General features: G+C 54.2%; 1 protein-coding gene across 1 annotated transcript; it reads right to left on the reverse strand.

The window, feature by feature from the left end:
- Positions 1-553: 553 nt before the first annotated feature.
- Positions 554-16464, reverse strand: LOC119091220 (uncharacterized; the record flags this gene model as incomplete). Its single annotated transcript, XM_037213865.1, is given in 7 exon segments — positions 554-2012; positions 2687-2739; positions 3312-4101; positions 4809-4920; positions 13675-13828; positions 15394-15500; positions 16302-16464. Coding segments are annotated over 7 exon segments (1529 nt in total), but the record flags the coding sequence as incomplete, so codon positions are not given.
- Positions 16465-23632: the final 7168 nt, after the last annotated feature.

Genomic DNA, 23632 nt, shown 5'->3' on the forward strand with positions numbered 1-23632 from the left:
AACATCACTAGACATGCTGACTCACTACCGGGCTCGGCCCATCACTGACTCAAAGACTTCAGGTGCATCACCGAAGTAATTTTTGATTTTCCTGCATTCGTATTGACTTGAGCGTACGTGTCAAACTGATGCACACTGCTATTCCTTACAGGATGGTTATTTTAAATAGCCCACCAAGAGAAGTAAAAAGTTTTGATATCATCTTCAACTTGACTTTAACAAATATTCAATGAGAGGGGTACCATGGAGGATTTGGCGACGAAGATGACAACCGTAGCGCTACCAACGGGACTACAGGCAGCCTTCTCCTGAAAGCCATCGCGTAGGATGCTTAGCTTTCATTCACACGTAGCAGGCTTATGGTTTGATTTAATACCAGCTGAATTTTGATTTGTGCTCAGTGCCCCGCACTTATCACAGAATACAACACACTCGCTTCCACACACGTGCCGGCCATTGCCGAGCGAGCAGCATCCGTACACTGCCGGCGGTCCCGGTCAGCAGGGTACCCATCCTTCCACTCCATACACACCCGCCCCCTCCCCCTCCCCCCTGGCTGTGCCGCCTGGCGGTAGACACTAGCCGCGTTTCAATCCAGTCAGCAAGCCAGCCTCATTCCGCTCAGAAAACCCCTCCAATGGCGGCAACGTGAGATGGAACATGCACATTTCAGACCGGACGTGGCCAACTCTAACGTCTTGGGTAGCCTAAGATTGGATCCGAAATAACCATTTCACAGGTATTTTGATGCAAGTAAGTGTGGACTAAAATCGGTCGGCCATTTCCCAGGAAATCATTTCCTTTCAACGTTTGCTAATTTCTGCTTCTCTTCTGTTGAGGGGACGTGGTAAAACGTTTTCGAGGTATCACTGTAGTTTGCCACATGCAACTGGCTCATTGGCAACTAAAATTCCCGCATGTACCCACTGCGATGCTACGCAGCTTGACCCCACTTACCTAAAATTGCTCATTCGGTGCATTTGAAGATGCAATAACGCACCCCGAAACGAAGTCCCACCAGTTTCCCTTCACAGGCAACGAACATTGCATTATCACTGAAACTCTGCGGTTTGATGGATGGAATTTCTCTAACAGCGCCCACTGGGCATACAGCTACTTGTGAGCTTGAAACAACAGGGCGAGCCTTGAGCCCACCGCGACACCCCCATGCAATCGGCTACGGAGAACACACTCGGACCCCACGCTGGGACAGCGTGCCAATGTGCTGACAACGCGCTACCGGACAGACGCCGTCTGACGCTTTGACCGGCGCACCGACCCGCGACCAGCCGGCATCTCACGCCTCACGAACCTAACGCGAGTAACTCGACAGTGGCTCACCACCTTTGTACCGCAGGAAGAGTAGGCCGCTAGCGGCGAACTTTAAAGCCAGCCAAGTTTAACTGGAACCTGGTCGACACGGGGATGCCCACACTCCTACGCGCGCCGTCATTAGTCTACCGTGTTTCTAGTATCCTACCGACAGGCAAGGAAAATGAACTGGCAACATGTTTGGCCCCTCCTCGACAGGGGCGCCAGGGAGCATGAGGTTCTGCGGTGGCACGGCACGCGTTAACGCCCGCACGAAACACGATTTGTGTAGATTGAGCTATACTGCCTGGCACAAATTTTAGATGCCCAGTGCACTGCATGCGTCGAAATCAGGCAGATCTCAGAGTCCAAAAACAGCAGATCACTTTCCATCTGTGGCAAGTACAAGAACGACACGCTGCCCCATTCCCGCGGCCTTTCGAGGCCGCCGGCCGGCAGCAGGCCCTGACAGGTGGCAGGGTCGCCCGGCAGCCGCCCGCAGCGCCCTCCCCCGCCTCAGGCCATCACAGCGCGCGGCGTCGGCGGCCTCCTCAGCCTTGACTCCAGCTCATGAGAGCGTCGTCGCCGGACGCCTGCGGGTTGGACGAGGTGGGCGGCGTGAGCAGCAGCGGCAGGTCGCAGGGCAGCTCCAGCGACAGGTCGGCCCCCGCCATCTGCGGTGTCACCTCCATCGTCGGCTGCTGTCGGCCGCGGGCGAAGCCGGTCAGCCGTCACGCCGGCCAGGGGTCACGCCGGTCAGGGGTCACGCCGGTAAGGGGTCACGGTGTTCAGGGGTTACGGCAGTGTTCAGGGGTCACAGCGGTCAGGGGTCACAGTGTTCAGGGGTCACGGCAAAGTTCAGGAATCCCGGCAGTGTTCAGGGGTCACAGTAATCAGGGGTCACGGTGTTCAGGGGTCACAGCGGTCAGGGTCACACCGCTCAAAGGTCGCGGCGGTGTTCAGGGGTCACGGTGTTCAGAGGTCACGGCGGTCAGGGGTCACGGTGGTCAGAGGTCAGTGTGGTCAGGGGTCAGGGCGGTGTTCAGGGGTCACGGTGTTCAGAGGTCACGGCGGTCAGGGGTCACGGTGGTCAGAGGTCAGTGTGGTCAGGGGTCAGGGCGGTGTTCAGGGGTCATGGTGTTCAGAGGTCACGGTGGTCGGGCCTCCGGCGGTTACAGGCCAAGATAGGCAGCACTGGCCAACTAAATCGTGTCAAGTGTTAGGGCGGTCACGTCTGACATGTCGGCAGCCGCTTTGTTCAAGCAATAATTGGGAGCCACGTCTGCGCGAATGAGCACATATATGGCCCCCCAAAAGTCCGGAACATAAACATATGACATCTGTCGTGTAGTTAGACACTGTCATCCTGCCTCACCTGTGCCATGTAATGCCTATTAAGTAATACCTCTTGAGAATGTAGCGGATAATCTGCAAAAAATATTCACTTAGTACATATCCCGGAAAATGTAAGCCACGTTACGCAAGGCCCACCATGGCTCTCATACGCCATAACGCACGGAGTGAGAACTCGTCTTTTCAATTAGTTTATGTTGAAGAGCAAAAATGTATCAATGCGAGAGCAAGGCTGGTTTCCAAGAATCCATCAACGTTCCGAGCCGTTACCATATTCTGAAGCAGAAGCAGAAGCAGGAGCTGCCACACAGTGGCCAATCCCGAAATCATATAACCATTGTTGACAAGCTCAATAGTCACCAACGTTGGTACACGTCATAACATGTGGGTTTTACAGTCGCATATTTAATGTGCCTAGCAAGGTATTTTCTTGCGAACGGGCACCGCAAAAAGCAAATCCAGCGCCCGTTCGTACGCGCAGGTTACATCGCGCGCATTATACATTCAAAATTCAAATCCACCATTCAGCATTCAATTCCACAGGAAACAAAATCTTGAATAGCTACATACAGCACTTTTAACACCAGATATGGCCTTTCAAAGAACCTCACCCCACCTGACAATGCATGAGCCGCCGCCTCTCTTACCTGGCAAATATGACTGCTGCGGCGGCGCTGGGTGCATGAACACGTCCTGCTGGAACGGCATCGACAGTGGCGCCGCCGCCGGCTGAAACTGGCACGACTGCCGCACCGGGTGGCCGTACGGTGGCGAAACTGTCTGCCCGTTGGGCGCCGGTCCGGGCGCCGGCGGCGCGGGCGGCGACGCATAACACTGAGCGGACGACGCGCCGGCAAACGCGCCGCATGCGTTGTACTGAGCGGAACCGAGTTCATTGGTCTGGTCGCGGGGCGGCGCCACCAGCGAGCCCGGCGACGGATAGGTGGCGCTACTGAACTCGCTGGTGGCCGGACTGGGCCCGCCGGCCGCCGGATCGGGCCAATGTTCGCTGCAGTCGCTCAGCAGGCTGTGCAGATCACTGTCCGAATACGTGTCCACGCACAGCGGTGCCAGTGCGCCGCTATTATGACTAGGCAGCGTCATGTCCGGGCAGGCGGCGCTAGACGCGGGCGGCGGCGGCGGTGGCGGCGGTGGAGGAGGCAGCGACTGCGGCGGCGGAGGAGGAGGCGGCGGCGACGACGACGACGGCTCGGACGCCAGCTCGGTGATGGTGACACCGCCAGCGCCCGGAGCGCTCCAATTGAGCGGCGGTGGCGCCGCCGCCGCCGCCACGTCCGGCGCCGGCAGCACGCTACGGCTGAAGTCGGCCAGCGTTTGGAATATGCAGATGTTAAACTCCTGCGAGAATGGCTCGCTCAGCTGCGTGGGGCCGTCCACCAAGGTGTTCAGCTGGCCCATCATCGGGCCCATGATTGCCTGAAAGTCGTCAGAGTCGTTTGAAAGATGTCGCCCGGACGAACACGGAGGTATGATGACGTCAGCGACCGGTCGGTAAGCGGAGCAGCGCCGGCACGGCACGCTTAAACAAAGCGAACAGAGCACAGCCAACAGTGCCATCTCCCAAAACCGCGTAGCAAAACCCGTCAGAGAGGATTTCTTTCCAGGACCAATTTCCTATTCGTGTCCCTAGTGGCTGGCAGAAGTCTCCAGCCACATGCTCCATGCGTAGGGGATTTGCTCAGCTTAAAATTCATAGATGAGCAAACCAATGCAAAAATAACAAGCAAAGGACGAGTCTGGAAACCGAAAACATCACACAGGGGTTTCAGGCTTATTGTGCAGAGGCATTGGAGCTGGCAACACCAAACATGAGTATACATTTATTGCGGTAGTTCAATTCTACCGCTTCACCACGAATACCTGCCTCTGCTGTGAAGAGCTCTTCCATGCGATTCGGACAACCCAACCCTCACGATGTTCGCCGAACATCACGGCATCGTCCGCACCGAGTAAAAATACACCGGGACATCATCCGGGTAGCAACTGCAACGCTCACTGAACCTGAAGCCGGTTCAGATTTCGCCAGAGGCGCAGGGGTCTGCTTCACGTGACACTGGATATTGAAGCGAGCGCCTATGTTCACCGCCGTCGGGTCGCCAGGGCTCCCGAGCCGGCGCGCCTACCTGCAGCATGGCATGCACCTGCTCCCGAGGGTGCTTTCCCAGAAGGACGTCGCGCAGGAACTGCTGCAGGTGGTTCATCTCCTCGAGCCGATAGCGGCGCGCCTCTTCAGAGCTGGCGACAAGGGGAGACCGGGCGTCGGTTAGGACGGCGCGACACGGTGACGAGCTGCGGGCGCCGCAGTCGGTGCCGCGCCCGCAGTCCGTTACGCACAGCGGCGCGGCACCAGATGGGCCAGTTTCGGCAGACCCAGCCATTAGCCGCCGGTACAGCTGTCCAGCGGCACAACGCTTAGCATAACGAACGGCAGACGGACGAACGAATGAACAAACGTACAGACACAAAAGGCCGTATGCACTTCTGTGTGTTACATTTTAATTAACCGACTCCTCACATTGTCAAGGGATGTTGAAATACATCGAAATCCTTAATGAGGAGACGTATGCGCGCAGCAGCACAGTAGAGGCAGCCATCGGCAACAACCAACGAGCCTCCCAACAAGCAGGCGGGTGACACTGTCACATACATGCAACTTTATGACATCTACATTCTCCTGATCATTCGTATTAAAACAGAGACAGTCTAATTTTAAGGAAAATTGCACCTCAACCTGGCCTGAAGCAGTTATTGTTGTCAGTTGTTGACCTAGCAGCACACAACTTGTGGCTGATTAACAGAACGATGGTGAAAGCAATCCACTGTTTTCCGCGAGGCTCTGTCGTCCGTAGTTAATAAATGACAAGGAGGTCGCGTCGAGCCTACGATCCGTTCCCGTCATGATTTTCGACGAGTCCTGGCGGGGTTAAGGAACGGTGCGTCACGAAATGCCCATTGCTGATCGTTAAAAGGCTTATTAGGGCACGCTTTCATGTGTTTTGCGTGCTGCATACATGCAATCGGCCCTCAGTGAACGATAAAGGGAAGTCATTGAACCAAAACATACATCAGTACCAAACAAGCTCAAAAACACCCCGAAACTACCAAACAAGCCGAGATACTCATTGCATTCAGCAAGCTTATTTGAGTGCGACGTCATATCAAACACTTGATGTGCAGTGTGCTCAATACGTTGGAAAATAAGGCGGAGACATAAGATAATAAAATCTGTTGCCTGTTCATGCAGACCTCCAATGGTGCGGTTCGTATTCTTTTGAGTGGGCCACTGCCCCCCGCCCATGTTTGATTCGGGCCCCCATGGGTGAGTTTGTACTGCCAACCTTCTGGAAGCTAAATACAAGCAGAACGTAAGAAAAGGTGGCTCAGTTTATATCCATTTTAAAGATGGTTTCTTCCGATTATTTCTCTGCATGCTGCATGTTTTTAGCTACACGATCAGTATGTCTTGTCGACTCTGACCTAGTTTTACGCCATTGTCTGAGTGTTTCGGCATGTTCAGCAATGATCCCATTTCTGCAGACAACATCAAGTTGCATTCGTCTGCCACGTCTTATCGGAAATTTAAAACAAATCGGCCGAATCCTAACACCCCCAAAAACGTGACCACGTTATTAGCTGTCTTCGTTGGGAAGAAGCTCTGGATGTGCCGACCTTCACCTTCGACGTGAATATTCCATGGAACAGTTACAAAACCTGATGATCAACACCTGCCGTATGAACCGATAGCGGTAAACTGTTCAATAATGACCATCAAAACCACACCAGCCGTGTCAAACACGCATAACGCGAGTGCTGAGTTACAGCCTGCACCCCACCTTGTAGACATCAGACTCGTGTTTCTATTCCTTTAATAGTCGCGCTCCTCATCTTACTCTCCACTCTCGGAAGCCGTGCACGCCAACAACGTCTGAAGCCACACAAACTCGTCCCTACGTCGATTAGCGAAACCTTGTTTCGACGATCGACGCCAAACAAGATGACAAGAAAGCCCAACGACGACATCTTCCGCTGAGATAGAGCGAGGAAACGTAATATACGGCAACGTAATATAGCAGGGCTGCAATTTCTAGATCAGTTAGGGGGAGGGGGGGGGGGGAGAACCCCCAAATCCATAAAGTTGAAAAGAAAGAGGGTCAAATCTAGGCAAAAACCTGTTTGATGATGTATGTAGCGCCAGCTTTTTTCCCTGCTCAGCTCCCCATCCCATTTTGCGACACTGCACCTCTATTGTGGGCGCGTAACGGCCAGGACACGCAACGGATTCACCGGCAGATTACCAAAGCACCAGGTCGGGAGCTGATAGTCCATTTCCCAGCAGGGACAAGGCTGAGTGCCGCGATTTCCATTTGTCAGGATCCCTGAGTCAATGAGCCCCCCCCCCCCCCACGCTGTGTCGGTCAGGGGACCACACAGTGCCTTACAAGGGTCTTGTATTGGCAAGGAGGCAAGAGTCGGTCAGGGCAGTGTTCAAAAGTCTCCTCGGAACCCATGATGACGTGCCTGATGGCAGGGCACGAAGGACTGGCTTTATGTTATATAAAACCCCGTCCTGCAGGGGCTGGTTCCCAAATGTTAGAGGGCCTCTTGCACCGATTGAGGACGTCATGGAACAATGATGACCTCCATGTTGGTCGGAGACTACCAGCACTAACCAGTCCGCATCGTGCCGGCCAGAGCCCTTGGAGTCCATTTCCCAAGCAAGGACAAGGCCCGGACCCGCGATTTGCTGTGGTCGGGACCCCTGAAACAACGGGGGCCCCGTGCCGGTCAGAGGCTCATAACACCCAAAAGAAGGCCCTGTTTCGGCAAGGGGCCCGAGTCGGCCAAGGAACATTTAATGAACATGGACAGGGGCGGAACCCCGAATGCCACGGGGTCTCCTGCGTTGGTCGGGGTTGTCTGACGATGGAATGAGATCCGATAACTGATGACTGGGGGGCCGAAATGGGACAATCGAAGGACCCTCTGTCAGTCATTGCCACCAGGGCGGAACGGGGCACTCCGCCCCATTTCAGCCAAGGGCCCATTGATCGTCTGTGCCAATTATCGACCCACCTAGGGCGATAAGGTGTCTTGTTGCGTCAATGAGGGCTTCTACGCCAATCTGGAGGCAAATGCCTGGGTCACGGGCCCCCGGCGTCAGGCAGGCAACCAATGTAAATTTATCCCTCTGAAGGCTTCCGTATCAACCTGGAGGCCCCAACCCTGTGTCACCAGCATGACAAGCGGCAGACACCACGCACTGCGACGGAATGGCCTTGAAACCCCTGACCGGGAAATGTAATGCGCCCCTAGTGTTCTACCCACTGGGCCCCTTCCTCGGAAAAGGTAAGGGCTTTCTAAGTGTTCAATAGGGGGATCAAAATGAGGTCAAAAACGAACATGGCCAACACAAAGAGGACGTTCACCTTTGTCGGTATCAGCTTGTGAAACAAATTATGAGACAAAGTTTTGTGCCTGCGTGCTCGCAATCTCAGCAGCAAGAAAGCCGATGGTCGATGGTTGCAGTTTCCATCGAACCGAGCGGCGATGGCCGGCACAGCTAACACCGGGCGGCGGGTGCCTGACGCGGGAGCACAGCCGTCGCGGGATAATGCTTCCGAAAGCCTTTCAAAATCAATTCGAGCCGTTCCAAAAATAGGCTGGAGCGTTATATCACTCGCATAATTTTGTTATTGTCCTCTGAACAGCGGCAGCAACACGAAGATAGAGGTTCCACTTTGACTTGTTTGACTTGATCACCAAAGTCCGCCAACGGTGCGCGGTGCCGTGAATGCTAATCCACTCTTCTTATAAATATAAAAATTGCACAGGTAAACACACACTCCGGACTATCTTTTAAACGTACGAATTACTTCCTAAGCCGCTTAAAGGTACTTTTTCAGTTATCGTTCCCGCCCGCCCAGTGGCCACCGTCTAATGTTACCCGCGGCCCAACAACTCGCAGCCTAAGGCGACTGCAATGCTGGTCGTCTGCGGTTTTCTTCAAAGACTTGCGAGCGCGTGTGGTTAAAACTTTTACGTAATGTTTCCAGTACCCAATGTTGAGCAAAGGTTAAAAATTTCCAAGCAAGCATGGATCACCTATGTCAATGCAACGTCATTCCCCATTTTGATCTGCAATCTACGTTCACAAAGCTCAGCACAACCCAGAAGAATTCCAACGCAACCTGTAATTACTATCGGCATAGAAAAAGTCCACTGAACCATTGTAAAATGAATCGCGTCGGCGGTTATTCAATGCATTTATCTAACACCTGGTTCCTTCAGATTATTGACTTAAAATGCAAACACAATTGCATCTTTCGGTGCCTTCTGACTTCTGTCTTAGTTAAAAAGGGCACATAAATAATATATAAAAGTATTATAAAAAGGTACAAAATAGTGACCCTCGAAATCAAGTGGGCCATAGCATCAGATTTCTTGTGAGAGGGCCTTTCTTGAGGAAGGGACCCTCCGTCAACCCTATGTCCCACTGCACTCCATGGCAAGCTTGCACAGTGCGTTATTAACGGGGAAAAGACATATGCGACAAGCGGGCATCTGCCTGAGCGCATTTGGGGGAGGGTTGGGGACATGTTATTAAATGATGCGTAGAGGAGTGCTAATGTTTTGTGTTACATTTAAGAAAACAAATATGTGTTATCGATGAAATGTTGGTGTGGAAAACCCGCGTGCAAAGGGGTTGTGATAACATATATCATGGTCAATATTCTTGTGGAAACATTCATAGATACGCAACAAATTACTTAAGCAGACAATGGTGAACTATGCGGAAACTTCACATTTAAGTATGGAGAAGTACAACTGCACTCCTTAAGCTCCACAAACAGACGCGTTTATAGCAAACTGATTTATTCGCCAGCCTTCCACGCACAACTTGCAACGGTTGGCAATGTCAGCAGCCAAACTTTTAAGTTAAAGACAGATAACCAAAGGATCTGCTTCTACCACCGACCCGCTCCAGGGCGCTATGTTCCCGTCCACAGAGCCGAATTTTCTCTTCGTCCTAAAATGCAAACGGAACCGCGTAGTTTGAAACGGCGACAGCCCAACCTATCAACATGACGCCGAATGAGAGAGAAAGCGTGAATGAGGCCCGTGCCGATGCTGCACTGCTGGACGCTCAGCCGTGGCCAGTGAGCTGGGCTGAGTGCTCGGCCTTTGCCAGCGAGCTGGGCCAGCCTGCTCTTCCGACCCCAGCGCCCGGTCAGTCCGCCGGCCGGGAGGCCGCAGGTTAGCGAGAACCGTCCGGCGGCCGGCAGACCCCCCCCCCCCCTCCCACCCGACCGCAATGCCAGCCTGGGGTCAGCTTGGACCTATGAGGCCGGGGCAGCCAGGCCCTGCTGACCTTCGATAACGAATGCCGTATGCAGCCACAATGCGGTGATGATAAATGCATGGCGCGGAGTGAGCAGATCGGTCAGTCCGGGGACAAAATTGGCACTGCCGTAACAGCTTCGTGGCTTGGACACTGAGTTTGGCTAGTGAAGTTATGCATGTATTTTGCGGCGCAGACAATTATGATCCGTACGAGAAACGAGACAGCCACCTCTGCAGATGGCGGTATGAATAAGGCATCGGAGATCAAAAGATGGATGGGGTGGGCGAGAATGCACCCAGGAGTCTTTGTCAAGACCAGTCTGCTTCGATGCCAGTGACAATGCAAACAGACATGACCTCACCAGGGGATATGAAGGGATTGATTTCGACAGGTTTGAAATCGCGATAATGCATCCACTAATCGTGTTAATGTAGAGTCTCACTGGATAATTTAGTTAAACATACCAAAGAGCACGCAATACGTGACGTGCCTCTCTTTCGGCATTGAACTTGATTCCTATCGTCGTCACTTACATAAGCCAGAGGCTCTAAAACGTTTGCAAGAATGATCCCATGATCCAGCGGAGAGTCGGCCGACGGGTGAGAGTTATGAAAGCAAAAACGAATTGATCTGGAGAGACCGCTCGGCGGCTGTAAAACTCGTCGAGTTAAATACTTGTACGTCGGTTTTTATTTCTACCCTAACAGGGCGCCGATGCCCGTTATTGACGCAATGTGTGCAGAGGTGCCGCTCCGGGGGAGTGGGGAGAGAAGGGGGGGGGGGGGAGGGGCGCGGGTGCAGCGGCTGATAGCGGGCGGGGATCGCAGGCGACGCTGCACGCCGGTCGCTGAGTCCGCCTGTCACCCCGCAGCAGCACAGCACACACCGGTGCAACGGGGCAAACGAAGACGGGGGCCAGCCGCGCCGGCCCAGGTCAAGTCATCGAATGGGCGGGCACGAGGGTGGCACGGAGCGCCGACATTCGGCAGTCGAAAGATATGGTGCGGCGTCCAACCACGTCCCGAGCCCGGCGGCGGCGACGGCGGCATTCGGCAGAAAACGTCATGAACGGCCTGAAACGCTTCCGGCATCGGGACTGGCATCCGGTGCTGGACGTGCCGCGTGTCGAGGTGCCGCCAGGGATGTGACGTGCGTGAAGACACGTCAAAGTAGACCCGTGGGGACATTGGTGGCGAAAAAGGCGATTGTCTTAATCACCGGTCCTGCAGCCAGCGTGTGGTCCTCGCACTAGACACATCGCAGCGAGGCCAAAGCCAACGATCATCGTTGTTGTAATTGTCAACGCACTGCAAAACACCAACATAAAGCAGACTCGTCGAGATCACGTCAAAATGGTAGAAGCTATTTCAGTTAACCTCGTCAGGAGAGACGGGATCATTGCTGACGAGGCCCCGCTGCATGATCAGTTCGACGCATGCCGTATTTGGAAAAGGGGACGAACTTCTACAAACTTGCACAGACCAACACCCACTCAACATTTAATTTATGAAACACGGCGCGAGTGTAAACAGTGTTAGTGCGCCCGAGTTGCATCAGCATGTGTGTCAAGGCCGCAGCGGGAATGATAAGTCACCGTGCTGACCGGTAAACTCAACCATCAAGCGAGACCTCAGCACAGTCTTCGCGGGGAGTATAATCTGATATAAATACTGAGCGAAGTGGAGGGGAATCGAATCACGTAGACCACACAAGCCGCCGATTCCGCTAGCAGCCGAGCGCTCGCCAGCTATTACCGGTAATATTGCCGTCAGTTTTGATACAAGCGTCTCCATGCGCCTTTCGGTCCATTTCACTGTGTATTGCGGCCTATCCTTGACTCGAGTGGCCGGCGTGTTCAAAATCACTGACAGATTCGGCTCGCTCTGCTGATCACCGCTCCCACAGGGTGGCCTACAGCAAACGACGACGCTCAACTAGTCTTTTCGAAGCTCTTCGCCCTGTTCCGCCGAACTGTTTCCCGTTCATCAGAGTCCATCGCCCCCATTTTATCAGTAGTTCCATCATCACCTCTGCTTTCTCATCAGCCTGTAAACTAACTCGCATCACTCCAGCTCCATCACTCCACATCACTCCATCACAGTCCGGCGGTCGTTCCGACCTCAACAACTTCAGACCCCTTTCAAAACCGTCCGTGCATTATAACCTTCCAAGATAACGGAGAAGATCGCCTCTTTTCGACTCATGACATGCCTCTTAGAAAAAGTGTCACATCGTCGTACCAATGTGCGCATCGACCTTGCGATTCAACGGAAGACGCCGCGTTCTACGCTGTCTTCTGGGCATCGAGACATATCGACGACGGTCACGTTGCGTGGTTAACTACGCTCGACCTGGGCAAAGCCTTCGACAGCGTCAGCCATAGCGTCGTTATCGACAAGTTATAGTGGTATGGTGTGCTGTCGGGACGGTTCCTGAGCTTTCTCAGCGATCGTAAACAGTGAGCGGCGGCTTCTCTGATATCCTTCCACCGACCCACCGAGTAGCTCATGGATTCATTCCGGGACCAATCCTCTTCCCACTGTTCATCACCTCACCCGTGGCCGACTCTTGCCCCACGCTGACGGCACCCAACTTCTTGATCACTCCCCACCGAACACCACCGGGCCATCTGAACTCAGAAGGCGAATCAAGGGGTCGATCTTTGATCTCCAACTGCGGTTCCGGATTAATAGTCTAAAGACGAAGCCAAGCAAAAGTTTCGCAACTCTTATTAAAGTTTCTCAAACAGTCTCTCTTAAAGGAATAACCATTCCACATAGCAATATTAAGTCAACACATACATCACATTAAAACCGTTAAAATTCTTGGCGCACTCCTCGACCAGCATCTGACGTGGTACTCGCACATATCCACGGCAGCCTGTCGGTGAAACTCCCTCCACAAGATCCGCCATCGTTTTACATCCGCCGTCTTCAAACTCCTAGTCCAAGCCCATGTTTTCCCCACACATCTATTACTGTCTTTCTGCCTGGGAAGAAGCCACCAAGTGTCAGCTTCAGCGTGTCCAAAAAACATTGAACTTTGCAGCCAGACTTGTGACTGGGGTGCGGCGCCCAGAATGCATCTCACCAGCGCCACAAGCGCTTGGCTGGACAAGATGGAGAAGATGGCGCGCCGCCACGACTGCACACAGGTGCGGAAAACCCTGTTCCGCAGCCAGTGTCCCCCAACTCTATCGCACACGTTTGTTCGTCGCGCCAATATATCATCCCACGACACTCGCGCCGTGGCGGCCTAGATGCTGCGGCTCCTGGGGCGTCGTCTGGTCAAAACTCAGCGGGAGTTTGCATGCAGAGCCGCGTCGTCCTGGAACGCCCGGCCAGCGGAGCCGACCGCCGGGGACAGCAGCGCGCGATGTCGCTGCGCTAGGGTGGTTTTGTTGTGGTGTGCGTGTGTGTTCGTGGGGAGCGTTTTAGGTGGCACGTGCGTTGGCCTTTGCTATTTCGTTCCGTGGTGCTTTGTCTTCTGTTCTGTAGCATTGTGTAAACACATCGACTGAATTTGTGATAATCAACGCGTGGAATGATTCTTACGAATTATATGACTGACTGCTTCGTAACCCCGCTAGTTAACGACTGTTGAGCTGATGGTGACGTAATGACCTGCTGCTAGTAACAGCCACTGACCTGATGATGACCTGGCGCGTGCAGAAGTGGCCTGGAGGTAGCGCGGCCTGGCTTTGTTCACTCATATCGCCCTTCACGTGCATATAGGTGATCTCGTTGGTACTCGAGATAAGACGAACGGTAACGCTGTCGAAGTCTTGCGGAAACAGGAACACTGCAAACGAACATGCCTGGTTACAACGACGACGAGCAGCATGTGACCCAGGTGTGCCACGCCAAACGGGGGGGGGGGGGGGGAGGGAGGGAGCAGGAAAACTCAGCCAGCGGCTCAACTATGCGCTGGACATGGAGGCGCTCAGACAGGTGGACATGGAGGTGTCTTGCGGTAGTGAGACACGGGGAGAACTCCTGCTTGTTGAAACATGGGACAACGGGCACATAGGGCACTGGGTAGTCCCCGGAAACAGGCCCCGACGTCCGAACGCTAACGCAGTGTTTGAAGAGTGTCATAACGTTTTCAGTGCTGAGGCGTTTCACTGCAGCGTGGATCAATAGCACCATACCTGACTCCCAGTGCCGCACGCAGCAGACCCCGCGCTGTATAAAAAACCCGCTCCAGAAGAGATGTGGAGGCTTGAGTATGCAGATAAAAGGTCAAGTAGGTGACTGACATATAGGTGACTGACATATGACGATGGGTCCCACTGTCTGACATCCAGCCCGTTGTATCTATGTCCCGTCAGGTGTCCCTTTACAGATAATTGTGCATGTCTCAACAGGAACTGTTAGATTAAAACAAACACATTAAATTTATTTCGTAGGCACGTTATATTTTACCTCAATTATCATGTCGAGCTTGAAACGAGCTAAAACGACGCGAAACGAACTTGATAATATGACGTCTGAATTTTTACCATAAGGCTGCTGACACAAGCTGTATTGCTCCTATGAAACAAAGCTGTACATTCTTGCACGTGGACATCTGATTTAGTCGTGTAAAAATACCACCACTGATTGAGCTCCAAAGATATGCAATATCCGATTGCATCATACTTGCACGGCCTACCATAACCCGATCCCGGTCGTAATCTCCCGCAATCCAATTGCAACAGTAATCACCATCGAATCATGTACAGTTTCGATGCATCTTTGCAGAAGCGACAGCGCTCTGCACGGAGACGTTCCCCAGGGAACACGGCGGCTGCGCGAGCCTCAAAGTTCGGCAGCAGCTCGCAGCCCGAGCCATTGAGCCTATCATCGAGCATTCTGATAATAAACCGCAGGCCAAATCCAACGTAACAACTTGGCAGGTTCCTCCTACGATGACCTAGCCAAGTTTCGAACATTGCAGAGCTCCTTATAATTTCCAGGTCGCGTGGAAAGCAAACAGGTCCGCGGCAGAGTGTCGGGAGCCTGCCGTAACACCGGAGCAGTTAAGCCAGAAATGCATGATATATGGTGAGCCGTCTCGGACGACTGTGGCAGCAACGAGACTTTGGAAGCTTGAAACTGCCTGACAGCATCCGCTGCCAGCCGTCCAGATGGACAGGAAATGGAGCAGCCCCCAACGCCAGACCTTCCGTAATAGCTCGCCTCCCACTGATGACCGATGACTAGTGATGACTGCGGTAGGAGCTTGGCCAGTTCAACCGTGCCAGTGCAAACCGGCGTGCTCCGTACCCCGTTACCCCTTTTACCCTTGAGACGTGGCTTCAGACCCTTTTACGCGAGTGGCGTTGTACGGCTGGTGCGAGCGCGTGGGGCAGCGGCGGTACTCACTGAGCCCCTGTCGCACGGCCGCCCACATCTGGTCGTCCTGGTGCAGGAACGTGTGCACCGACTTCTGTGCCACCTCGCTGGGCAGGTAGCCGGCACAGATGCTTATCCTGAAACAAGGACGCCGGTTCTCCGCTAAGTCTCAGAGCGTGGGCGATGCGGTCAAAGCGTTCAAACGACAGCTGAGCGGTCTGCCCCAGAGGCGGAGAGTCTCAGAGCCCTAAGTAGGTGGAGGGTTTTCCATTTTAATGTGTTTTGTCACGCAACGCATTATGATCTATTCCACAGTTGTCACAGGGATAGGGGCTCTCTGCACGCCCCCACCCCTTACCCACCATCCAATGCCCATGCTCCTTCCTCGATCTTTCCTGCGTCCAAAGGGGTAGTGCAAGCCGGTCAAAACCTGAGTAGAATCAGAACAGCTCACACGGCACTGTCAAGGGAAGCAGCCTGCACAGCTGTGTGTCCTGCTGCTCTATCGGCAGCTCACTATAACATTTGGGAGCGAAGGCGGTCTCCAGCTTAAAACCCGGGCAATAGACCCATGTAAACGGTGTTGTGAGTTCGTGACATCGCACCGATAATAGCAACACGTACAGTAACACCAGGGAGCTTTTAACCTGTTTGAGCATCACTAATTACGCCAGTGATCGGCCGCTAACCCAACACTGGCCTGGTGACTCCACAGTGACCCGGTGACCCGACTCCGATATGGTGACCTGTCAATGATCCACTGACACCATTACCCCGTGACCCAAACCAGGCCCTATACTAACCTAGGGACTCAGACACCTAACCCTGCGATCTCGTGACCCATAAAAGACCCTGTGGTCAAACACCCCCGCCGCTAGCCCGCCACTAATCCTACCCTAATCTCGTGACTGCCACCGGCCGGGCGTCATTCCACTGACCTGCTGTCCGAGCCGACGATGACGCCGTCGGAGCGCACCTGCAGCATGTACTCGTTCTCGGGGCGGGCCTCGCGGTAGGCGGGCACCGTGCCCCCGGCCGGCGTCACCCGCGCCACCAGGATCACCTCGTCGTCCGGCACCAGTCGCAGCCGTGCCTCCGCGCCTGTCGAACACCGGCCAAAGAGGGAGGTTAGTTAGCCAGGGGCTGAGGTCAGCCGAAAGATGAGCACGCTCTCCGGACCCCGCCCCGCCCGCGCTCATCGCCTCCTCAAGTTCGGCCCAGGGCGACAAACGCGGCCGACGGACACGGCAGCTGGTGGTGCCACCAGCGAAGGCAGCTCCGACCGTCGTGCAGCGTTTGGACGCCCGGTGAGCGGAACACCAGCCCGACAGTCGCAGTTCCGCGGCCCTGGGGGTGACAGGTGTTCTAAAAGCGTCTCCAGGTGCAGTTCCAGGAGGTGCTGAGTTCTCAGCGTTCCGGTTCGGTGAGCAGCCGGCTGCCGGCGCTCCGTCCACCCTCGACGGTCTGGGTGAAGCCTCGGCAGCGTGTGGAATAGCGAGTTGGCGAGCGTTCGCCGGCGTCCATCACAACTAGCGGCTGCGCTGGAGCACGGGCGGCCCACGAGCCTCGGAATGGCGCCGCACGAGCTTACTCAGAGACAGGTCTCATGAGGCCACACGACGAACGAGCACATTGGACGCACCGGGCAGACCGGCCGATGGCTTACTATCCCATCTTTGACGGCGCACAGAGAGCTGAAATGCGCGGCGTTGCCATTTGCGGAATCATGTACGCCAAAAGACAGTCTGAAAAACTGGAAATGCGGCTTAGTAGACCCTATCCTCATCAACACTCCCAATAAGTATTACACTTGGCTTGAGTGGTGAAGCGAAACAAAACCGCCGAACGTGACCACTAAAACGTAGACCGGCCGATGGCATTACTATCCCATCTTTGACAGTGCACGGAGAGCTGAAATGCGCAGCGTTGCCACCTGCGGAATCATGTCCGCCAAAAGACAGTCTAAAAACTGGAAATGCGGCTTAGCAGACCCTATCCTCATCAACACTCCCGATAAGTATTACACTTGACTTGAGTGGTGAAGCGAAACAGAACCGCGGAACGTAAGCCCACGTTCACGAAACACCACAAGATTCGAGTGGAGTGAAAGCCACGCTGTGCCACTGCACTGCAAATTACGGGTCTGACACTTGGCTGCCACGAACGTAGCCGCGAAACATCGCTGCGATTGTGCTGGACCGACGCTGCTTGTCTGCGTATTAAATGACGCTTTCGAATTGCTCTTATTTTGCGGGGCTTCTCTGTTTAGTGCACTTGAACCTAACTCTCGCAGCCAGTGAATACCAGGCCAAAGACCTCAATAGTGCATATGGTCCTGCTGACCGACGGACTGCACCGGCCGGCTGTCAATGGCGGATATCATCTCGCAGCAGTACAGCACGCCAGTTCCTGACGGTCGTTCGCAAAACGCGTGACGTCCGGCACGCCGCCGGGCCTTAAAGTGCGCACTCCGAGGTGGTGCAGCGCTGCCGGCAGCGAGATACTGATGAGTGACGTCAGTGACGTTACTGGTGTCAGCAGAGCAGCCGCCGCCCCGCTGCCACCCCGTGAATAGGTGCAGGACTGAGCGGTGACACGCAGCGCAGAGGCCGGCCGCGCGGGCCGAGCGCTGTCAGCTCGGTCAGCTCAGCTTCGTCAGCTCATTCAGCGCAACTCCGTCAGCTCCATTAGCTCGGTCAGCTCAGTCAGCTCAGCTCGGTCAGCTCAGTCAGTTCAGCTCCGCCAGCTCCATCAGCCCAGTTCCGTCAGCTCCGTCAGCTCGGTCAGCCCGGTCAGCTCAACTTCGTAAGCTCGGTTAGCTCAGCTCCGTCAGCTCGGTCAGCCCGGTCAGCTCAACTTCGCAAGCTCGGTTAGCTCTGCTCGGTCAGCTCGGTCAGCCCAGCCGAGAAAACCGGTGCCGGCTTCAGCCCGCTCGACAGAGGACCGGGCTCAACTGATCACTGATCTGAGAGCTGAGCTGACGATGCCCAGCTGACCGAGATGACAGCGCTGAGCTGCTGGGTTCAGCATCCAGGCGACCCGACATCCACCACTGATGATGACGATGCCGAGCAGTGCCACCCACGCACCGGCCGCCGTCACCAGCCGACGTCGCAGCTCGCGGTCGACACCCGCGAGCGCACGGTCCGGCCCGGCGCGTATCCAGTTCCGCTACCGTCAGGCTCATTCATTATTTATTTAGCGACTTACCCAGGCTTTCGTCCACCGTCAACCACTCGAGCATCACTCAGCGGCTGTATCGCACACAGGCCCATCTCTCATCTCTTTCTCCGCCCGCCAGTCGGCGCTCTCCGCTGGTGCTCTGGTGATCGCGACAAGGACTCTGGTGCACGTTACTAGTCCCGCCTTGTTTCTAGTTCTAGTTCCTGGTGGTTCTTGACAGCCATCGTGGTCAAGGCAAAGCAAAACACGAGGGGAAGCATCACATATTTCTTCCGTCCGAGCAAGACCAGAGTAATGGCATTCGGAGCAGCTACGTCAAAATCCGTGGAGCAGGATATATATATATATATATATATATATAAATATAAATATATATATATATGTATATATATAGTAGTTTATTGACATATATATATATCGTGTATTATATACATCGTGTAAATATATATTGTATATATTTATTCCGCACATATTTCGTGGAAATTCTGCCACGGCACTGCAGATCAAATCACAGCACTGCGGGGCATATGTTTTGGTACTTTTCCATAACAAAGAAAGGCAGTTATCAAACATTTACGTGTCATATTGTTGCCATGCAAATGGTTCTCATGTTCTCTTTAGTATTGAAATAATGTACAGCATACCTAAACTAAGGTAAGTACACCGGCCCTATACGGTGTCATCAGCTACAAATTCTTATGTTGAGTTAACGACCTACAGCATACCAGAGGGTACTGGCAAAACGACGTTGCAATGCCAAACAACGGTTACATCCACGTTACTCAATATTTCGAGCTGTGCTCATCCTCAAGAGCAATGATGACCTCCTACCCTGTCTGCATCCTCACGGGTGCTCTACTCAGTTTTCAGGATGAGCGCAACTTGAAACATTGAGTACCGTCAATAAACTACTTATTCAGCATTACCACGTCGCTTAAACAGTACCCCATGGTATACTGAAAGTCGTTGACTTAATATAAAAACTTTCAGCCCAAAATGTCCCCAAAACAGAAGCTTTTTTTCTTGCATCAAGTCTAACACGTTTTCACTCTATCATGACACATACATTTTACCTTGATAATGATGATTTTCGCGATCGAGAGATCAGAGGCACCATATCTTCCTTCATAATGAAGGTCGTTGCTGATGCAGGGCCCGGTTCGGAAGTCATCAACAACGTTGGAATTGGGAAAGTCCGAGCATGAATCAAAACACGGCCGTAAAGCGTACGGCGGCCGGCAGCGAGACTCATTTAATAGCCGGCGGCACGAAAACATCGTCAACGCCTCGAGTTATGACCTCCTGACACGGCAGGACGCCAAGAAAACGAAGGGGATCAGGAGGGCAGCGGAGACAAGCCAGCGGAGGTAGAGCCAGCAGGGGAGGAAGAGACAGGGTAAGAAGGTAAAGGAAGGACACGATACCAGGAGGGGCAAGAAAAAAAGGGGCCAGGAAAGGAACAGCCAGAGTGGAAGAGACCAGGAGAAGGTTGTATGCCAAGGGTGAGGCCGGGTAATTTCAGTGAACGTAAATAAGCTGTACATAATTGCAGGAATGAGGAGACTACGCCGACCATTTTGACCTTACAACCGCATGTTGAACGTAAAATTAGGGCTAAACTAATGGGAGGTCAGGAAACCAATAACAATGCGGCATATGAGCTGCTGGTTCGGAACCAGACGTCAGGTTCGTGAGGAGATGGCGCAAGGTCAAAAGAGCGGAGGGATTAGACAGCAAGCCGCGGCTGACCAGAGTGTGTTACCAGCTGACTAACTGGCGGCTGACCAGCGTGTGCTACCATCTGATTGACGGCTGACCAACGTGTGTTACAGGCTCCACATGACAGTTAAGGCCCAGAACATCAGTCAGGGCAGGTGACGCAAGCGATAAATGAGTCGCTACATGCAGCCGGCTGCAGTTGCACAGATACTGCTCTCGTTCGAATGACCCAGAAATGAAGATTCTCTCCTTTCCCAACACGGAATTATTTTTCAAACGCGGATGAAATTATATTAATTGTATGAAGTAGCTACCTCCTTCACAAGCACAAACGCAGATAGAGGGTGGGTGGGTAGGTGGATTCCCCGTATCCATTTTTTCATCCCCCTTAAACTCACATTTTGACCACTTTTACCACAGATGGCCCCCCGGACGGAAAGGTGAAAATCAGTGAAATGCCTTCACTCTGAGCCACGCTCCCCCCTTCAACCTTTAAGAAATCCAGAAAGCCTGACGAAAAATGGCTGCGATGCTGCACGCAAGTCGCAAACAATACGTGCTGCCTAGCGACGGAAATGGTCTGTGAATAACCTGACTAGTACAACTATATATGTCCTCATTTTACCCAGCACCATCTGGTATCGTAGATAAGAATAAATACGTGGTATCTAAACGATAGCTGTCACTTGATGCCTCTTTCGCACAGCAGATAGCTTTCCCCGCTCGTCTCAGTCACAATAATGTTAGACTGGTGTCGACGGCGTCGCTTGCCAAGTAACCGTACGCGAACTAAGGGGCAGGCGGCACTCACAATCCATCAGCGACAAAACATCACGGCATGTTGGTGCCATGGTTCATTCAGCGTTGGTGTGTTTCAGAGCAAACTGAAAACGAAATCGCAATGACTCCATTGTGCCGAAGCGATGGTGGGGTAGCTAGGTACAGGATCAATCCAATTTAAAACGTCCTCATACAAGTGCGTAGCTAATGTAAGATTGCTGAGTTTTACAGATACACAATGCAATGTACGATGAAATGTACTACGGGGAATGGTACACGAATAACGAGGGACAAAATTAGGAAACAGCCACAAACTTCTTTCAAATGGTATCACATTAGGACACCGACAATGTCGCGATGTCAATGCCTTCATGCCATGCCGGCGTGCTATCGACGCCGCCTAACGTCGTCACAGCGTGTCCTTTGCCCCGCACCTCTTCCGTGTGCGGACCGTGGCACGGTGACTGCCAGTGACGTTACCCCTCTCGAGCCGTCGGTCGGGACGGAGCTCGGCTGGTCTGGCCACAAATGAGTCCGAAAGGGCTTACAGGAACAATGGGATGCAGCACTGAGGCCCGCGTGACCAGCCTGGCAAAACACAGTCAGTGTCAGTCAGTACACGGTCAGAACAGCGGTCAGTGAGGACCACTGGCCGCTGTGGACGTCGCGACGTCTGGACTGTACACTGCTCGCGGACCTCTTCACCTGCAGCCGGCTGGGAGCGGGGCGAGGCAGGGGGCCTATCCAACAGGGGACCCGGTGCCCGGCCTACAGCCCTCTGCAGCCTCAACGACCCAGTCATCAGGCACGGCTGGTCGAGCCCCGGGCAGGGAGCCGATGCCGGGCCCGTGCAGACGGGGCGTCGCCGACGACACGTCGCTGGGCTCTACCGTGGGCGTGGAAAATGAAGCCGGCGGCCAGCCAGGCCCGGCAACACTGTTTCTCTGTATCGGAGTGCCGCCGCAGTTGACGCAGGTACGCTGCCAGCCCGCGCAGGTAATACCTTGCCGGCACATATGATGGTTTGCTGATTAATGTCGTCTGTCAGCCTGTCAGAAAAATATGAGGCTGCAGTTTGCTCCTCTCCTCAGGCTGGTCATTAAAATGTTATGACCCCGTCAAATGTCAGGGGACGAGATTCCAGCGGCCTTATCCAATTGCGCCCCTGCGGTCGCCGAGCGACAGGAATTCTGACAATCCACATCTACAACGTTTTGGCCTGAGCAAACACGCGGTCCTCGGAAACCGATCTGAAGCGGCAGCGACGTCCGTCCCGTAACTCGGCGAGGAAACCCGACCGGCCCACATAGTCCGCATCTGACGTCAACGACAGCTGAATGCCGTCCTGTGAGCCACATCCCGCGCTGAATCATCGCCAGCCGATGGTTACAGCAGACCCTTGGCGGCCCGACAGCGGCTTTGTTTTTGCCCCGGCGATTTGGCAATCGGCCTACGAACCGCGCGCAAGATGACCCAGCACCCGTGTTTCGTCAGGCGAGCCTGCGTCGCTGCGTGCGGTAGTTTTCCACTGAAGTGTGCTCGGGCGAGGTCATGGCCTCTGGCCAGTGCCGTGTTGTGCGGCCTCGCCTTGAGCTCCACGCAGCCTCCGGGCCGTCCGGGGGTAACGTCGGGCTGCAGAGAGCCGCGTCAGGTCGGCCGCCAGCCGGTCGATCGCTCGAACACCGCTCGGAGCGCGCCTCTGGCACGCGCGTCTGATCGAGTGCCACGCAGATCAAACGCTGGTGGCTCTGGGCGCGCCGCGGACTGGGCGGAGGTGTAGTTCGTGTGGAGCGGTGGCGGGATGTGCGCGAGCGCCGGGCCCTCGGCCCTGTTTACACTGGCCGGCCGCGCTCCTGAACGCCGCCGGCCGCCGGCTATCACAGGCTGTCACAGACGCGACACGGTGTAGCACACCCAATCTCGGCTCTATAGAGCCGGTTGCCGAGTCAGCGCGGCCAGTCGGCTCCGATCGACGCGATGCTCAGATGGAGGCATGAATCACCGATGCCACCCTCATCACATGGAGGCACGACTCCATATTTATCATCGTGTCCGTTGACGTTTTCGTGAGTCCCGTGATCCTGTTTCGTACCGTGAACTGCAAACCGGGACAAAACTGATGACAGCACATGCCCACTGTCTTGCCGTGTTGTCAGCCCCATACGTCACACGCGAAGTTTTAGCAGCAGAACGCTTATTTGTAAAGCGCACGCTAAACAGAAAATGGCGTGTTTAATGAAACGGACGGGGAATGGAGGCACAATCGTAGCCAGGCCGCAATTCAACGTACGGTTAGAGCATTGACAGTGTTGGCCAACACATAAATATTTATGTGCGTGCCCGTACCCTGGCAAGACTAAGCTACCCCTGCATGCGCTAACGTCGCGTGAGACATTGCAGTGTCTTCTCCAAATACACAGCGTATCTGGACTCTGGCGGACAAGGCCCGTGACATGCCCCGGTCAAGGTTCGGACGCGGGAGTGGGACTCAGGCGACCTCTCGTCGCCGGCCGTTCGCCCAGCCCCGACCGAGCTGCGTCTCAGCACGGGTCACAGCCGACCATCCGCCCACCCACGACCGAGCTGC

The sequence above is a fragment of the Pollicipes pollicipes genome, unplaced genomic scaffold, assembly GCF_011947565.3.
Source record: "Pollicipes pollicipes isolate AB1234 unplaced genomic scaffold, Ppol_2.1 Scaffold_3447;HRSCAF=4054_pilon_pilon_pilon, whole genome shotgun sequence".
In the NCBI taxonomy this organism is placed as follows: Eukaryota; Metazoa; Arthropoda; class Thecostraca; order Pollicipedomorpha; family Pollicipedidae; genus Pollicipes; species Pollicipes pollicipes.